We start from the raw sequence: 4,851 nt of genomic DNA, 5'->3' as shown, positions 1-4,851 counted from the left end.
CAAGCCAATGATGACTTTTCTTACTCAAAGAACAAGTTGAATTTAAATCTCTAATAGCACATCTGTTTGTATAGAGGTTCTCCAAATTTTAATATAGGTTATAAAGTCCCATAAGGGCAAGGATTTCTTATTCTTTATCTCCAGTGCCTATAACAGCGCCTGGTATAGATCAGGTGCTCAGGAAATATATTTTATTAATAAATGACTGGGGAAAATGAAAAAACTATATGAATATTAAGCATATACAAAAATTAAGGCTAATAGTCAGACACTTATTATTCAGCCATAAAAAGGAATAAGCACTGACAGATGTTACAATATGGATAAACCTTCAGAACATTACACTGAGTAAAAAAAGCCAGACACAAAAGGCCACATAAGTATGACCCCACTTATATGAAATAGTCAGAAGAGGCAAATCCCTAGAGAGAGAAAGCAGATTGGTGGTTGCCAGAGCTGGAAGAGAGGGGAGTGGAGAGTGACTGCTTTATGGGTAAAGGGTTTACTTTGGGGTGATGAAAATGTTTTAGAACGAGACAGTGGTGATATTTTCACAATATTGTGAATGTGTCAAATGCTATTAAACTATTCACTTCAAAATGGTTCATTTAAAAAAAACAAAACAAAATGGTTCATTTTATGCTACGTGAATTTCACCCTAATTTTTCAGATACAAAAGAATACAGATATATCTATCTAAATCCCCTCATATAAAAAAACAAAAATAGGCAAAAGTATGCTATTAGAATTCAAGGCAGTGGTTACTCAAATAACCAGAGTTCTGGGCAAACTGGAGGCACTCATAATATTCAACTCTCATGAAAACAGGGTTTTCACAATTCACTGGACTCTGTGCATATGATAATCACACTTTCCTATACATAGATTTTGCTTTAGTCAAAAGTTAATTTAAAAAGCAAATGTATATGTATTGGTATATAAATCACTGTTATTTATAATAGCAAACATTTAGAAAGAAGCACCATGTTATAAAGTAGAGCAGTTGAGAAAATTTTTCTACTAAATGAAATGTTATAGTCAAAACAAAATAATGGATTATGTTGCAACATGATCTTTTAATTTAATAATGCTAAATGCAAAACTGAACCCACAATATGATTACAGATGACAAGAAAAAGTGGGTAAAAAAACTTGTTATTTTTCCCATACCTGAAGGTCTGCACTTGGATGGGCTCTTTGCTGTTCTGCCCTCGAAGCTGGAAGATCTCTTTAGAGGCCTTCTTCAACATCTTCTCAGCGGCCTGTTCCTGATGGTAGTCAAGTTTGGTTTGTCGTGTCTATAATGGCAACATTTGAGGAATTAGAAGTTTTTATTTCTACTTTTTAAGAAAGAATCAATGAGTTTGCTCCCAGTCCCAGAGCCCAGAAGAACACAGTTGGTGGGGACCCAGGGGAGGAAGGCTTGCTCCAGGGGAAACCATTCCCAGGGATCCTGGGAAGCACCAGACATAGGCCTGAAAGACTTGGGATCCAGGATGTTCCCCCTATACACATACAATGTGGGGAGGGTTGGTGGATCCTTCATCCAGGCCCCAAAGCCTGTGTTGGCACCACTGCCAAGGGCACCCTCTGGGCCCTCAGAGGAACACAAGTTCCTGGACCACTGAAATGACAGTTCAATACCCAAGGGGCTCACTTCAGAACCCAAGCACAACTGGAGCGAAAGGCAGTGCAGGAGCGGGTGGAGCCAGTGCTCACCTGCCTCTCAGCCTCCTTCAGCAGGCTGCGGAAACGCTCATCCCGCAGCACCCAGTGCGGGAGGTCAGTCTGGCCTCGCAGCTGGGCATCTTCCAAGCGCTGCCTCAGCTCACGCAGGGCACACAGCTCCTCGTTCAGCTGCCTCTGCCGTGTTCTCGACGCCTGGAGATCCAGCTCCAGGTCCAGGGAGGTGCGGGCCATGAGCTCTGCCAGGGAAGACCTGCAGGACTGCAGGGGAAAGGGATGACAGCTGTGAGTGCATGGACTGGCTCTGCCCAGACCAGGCCTTTCCCAGCCTTCTAGAAGGTTCTTCTACAACCAATAAACAAGGGCAAGGCACATTCCCTAATAATGGTCTCAAGTTAAAAAACATAGACTTGGGCAAGAAAAATGCAAATCTCTAGGTCAATATCAAGGTTAATAACACAATTTTTTTTTTTTTGAGACAGAGTCTCACTATGTCACCCTAGGTAGAGTGCCATAGCGTCACAGCTCACAGCAACCTCCAACTCTTGGGCTTATGTGATTCTCTTGTGTCAGCCTCCCAAGTAGCTGGGACTACAGGCGTCCGCCACAACCCCTGGCTATTTTCTTATTACACTTGTCATTGTTGTTTAGATAGCTCGCCCGGGGCTTAAACCTGCCAGCCTCAGTGTATGTGGCTGGCACTATAACTCCTGTGCTACAGGTGCCAAGCCAAACTGTTTTTCTTTAACGATGACCTATGTATTTGGAAAAGATGCTCTTATATGGGGCTGGCAAGATTAAAAATGGGCACAAACTTGCTGACGTATCATTTGATAATATATATTTAAAGCAAACTTTCATCTGAAAAGAACTGTCAACATGCAAAAGTGGTCCAATTAAGGTTTATGACAGAAAACAAAAGGCCTAAATCTAGAATAACAGGAAACAGACTATATAAATTACAAGGCCAGCACAAAATACAGCCATTGTAAAATGTTGAAAAAAAATACACTGACGTGGAAAAATCTTAATAATCTACTGTATAACACATTTGCATGTTCCAAATCACTAGTGCTTTTGGTTTAAAAAAGTATACACACATATCCACACAAGCTGTCAAAAACTTTCCTCCCATATAAGCCTCAAGTAAACAAATATGCCGTGTTCCAAAAAGCCCCAAGAAGTGAAAAGACTTTTGTTCATGGAGTTGGGAGCAGTGCTTTCCATCCAACAGGGCACAAGGCCCTAGGAGGGCAGTTACTACACCACAACCACAAACCCATTAGCAGATGACTGTGGTCAGTGGACTGTATGCTTTTTACACACACAACACTATTTTGCACAGACACAGAATTTAAATGCAAATATGGGTTGTAATTAACAAATACAAATTCATTTTAAAGCACTGCTTAATTCATAGCAGAGCCCAGTGGTTCTTGACCAGAGGCAATCTGCTCCCCTACCCCCACAGGACGTTTGGCAATGTCTAGAGACATTCTTTTTGTCATGGCTGGGGGAGAGGGTGCTCCTGGCATCTAGTGGGCAGAAGCTCCAGGGATGTTGCTTAGCGTCCTACAGTGCACAGGGCAGGCCCCACAGCAAAGATTGATACAGTTTAAAACATCAACAGTGTAGCTGTTGAGAAACACTTTTGTAGCTGAATTGTTTACTTTCTTCTGATTCTCAGCCATCAGCTACTCTGGGTATAACCACCACATGGAAATCTGGGATTTTATTTATTTATTTATTTATTTATTGAGACAGAGCCTCAAGCTGTCCCCCTGGGCAGAGTGCCGTGGCATTACAGCTCACAGCAACCTCCAACTCCTGGGCTCAAGCGAGTCTCCTGCCTCCGCCTCCCAAGTAGCTGGGACCACAGGCACCCGCCACAACACCCGGCTATTTTTTGGTTGCAGCCGTCATTGTTGTTTGGCGGGTCCAGGCTGGGGATTTGAACCCGCCACCTTAGGTGTACGTGGCTGGCGCCTTAGCCGGTTGAGCTATAGGCGCCGAGCCTATTTATTTATTTTTTGAGACAGAGTCTCACTTTGTCATCCTTAGTACAGTGCTGTGGTATCATAACTCACAGCAACCTCCAACTCTTGGACTCAAGTGATTCTCTTTGCTCAGCTTCCCAAGTAGCTGGGACTACCAGCCACAACACTCGGCTATTTTTTTTTTTAAGACACCGGGTCTTGCTCTTGCTCAGTCTGGTCTTGAACCTGTAAAGCTCAGGGCAACCCATCCATCTCAGCATCCCAGACTGCTAGGATTACAGGCATGAGCCACCTCACCTGGCCAAATCAGGGAATTTTTTTTTCTATATATGTTCCAAAGGATCCTTGCCTAGAAAAGACAAGGACCTACTAGCTCACAAATGAAAAGCACCAAAATTTTATAAACGGGCATGTTGTGAAGAAAAAAAATGTGGTGAGTAAAGGAAATGAAAACCATAGTGCAGCCCCAGGTAAAAGAATGCCACATGTTTAAAGAAAACCAAACTTTCTAAACTATATATACTCCTCTGTCAAAAAGGAAAAAGAGCTTGTTATATAGACATGTTTGATTGCTTACTTTATTACATTTACGAATGTACAGATCATGAATTATTTGAAATCATGATATGATCTTAAGAAATACTGGTGACGTTATGACATTTTATGTGCTGAGTAAACAAGTAAATAAAAACATTACCTTTTATTTACATGACCTTAAACATTACCTAAAATGTTACCTTTTAATGTTTGTAAAAATAACTCCCAGGGTAAACATAGATTCCATATCTGTTTACATGGCACACACCTGCTTGTAGCGAAGGGTTCGTCTTTCCAAAGTATTTCGGACAAAGGGGGACTTCCGGGGCAGTGTTGAACTGTCACTGTCACTACGATAAAGCTGCACCAAAAGAATGATGTTTAGAAACAATTTCTAAGAAATTCAGCATTCATTCTCTGCGTGTACTTGGACTGGGATTATTTCCTTTCTCCTTCACAGGTGCTCAAACATACTCATGACTTTACGTGTTTCTATGAGGTCTTTGAGATTCAGGTAAAATGAAAAACAAAAAGCAAAAAAAAAAAAAAAGAAGAAACAAAGGAAAAAAAAAAAGCAAAACCTCCACCCCGTTTCCAGGCTAATGGAGTCAAGAAAATCTTCATCTTATCC

General features: G+C 41.5%; 1 protein-coding gene across 1 annotated transcript in view; it reads right to left on the bottom strand.

Moving 5' to 3' along the window:
• Positions 1 to 4,851, bottom strand: part of WWC3 (WWC family member 3) — a 146,305-nt gene that overhangs the window by 3,101 nt on the left and 138,353 nt on the right. The window contains exons 20-22 of the mRNA XM_003793098.3: positions 4,489 to 4,581; positions 1,720 to 1,947; positions 1,171 to 1,298 (exon numbers count right to left, since the gene is read on the bottom strand). Of these exons, the coding sequence (XP_003793146.1) occupies positions 1,171 to 1,298; positions 1,720 to 1,947; positions 4,489 to 4,581 (449 nt within the window). The remainder of the gene's footprint in view (positions 1 to 1,170; positions 1,299 to 1,719; positions 1,948 to 4,488; positions 4,582 to 4,851) is intronic.

The sequence above is a fragment of the Otolemur garnettii genome, unplaced genomic scaffold, assembly GCF_000181295.1.
Source record: "Otolemur garnettii isolate 467f Iridium unplaced genomic scaffold, OtoGar3 scaffold00065, whole genome shotgun sequence".
Classification (NCBI taxonomy): Eukaryota; Metazoa; Chordata; class Mammalia; order Primates; family Galagidae; genus Otolemur; species Otolemur garnettii.
This window is presented reverse-complemented; position numbering and strand designations above follow the sequence as displayed.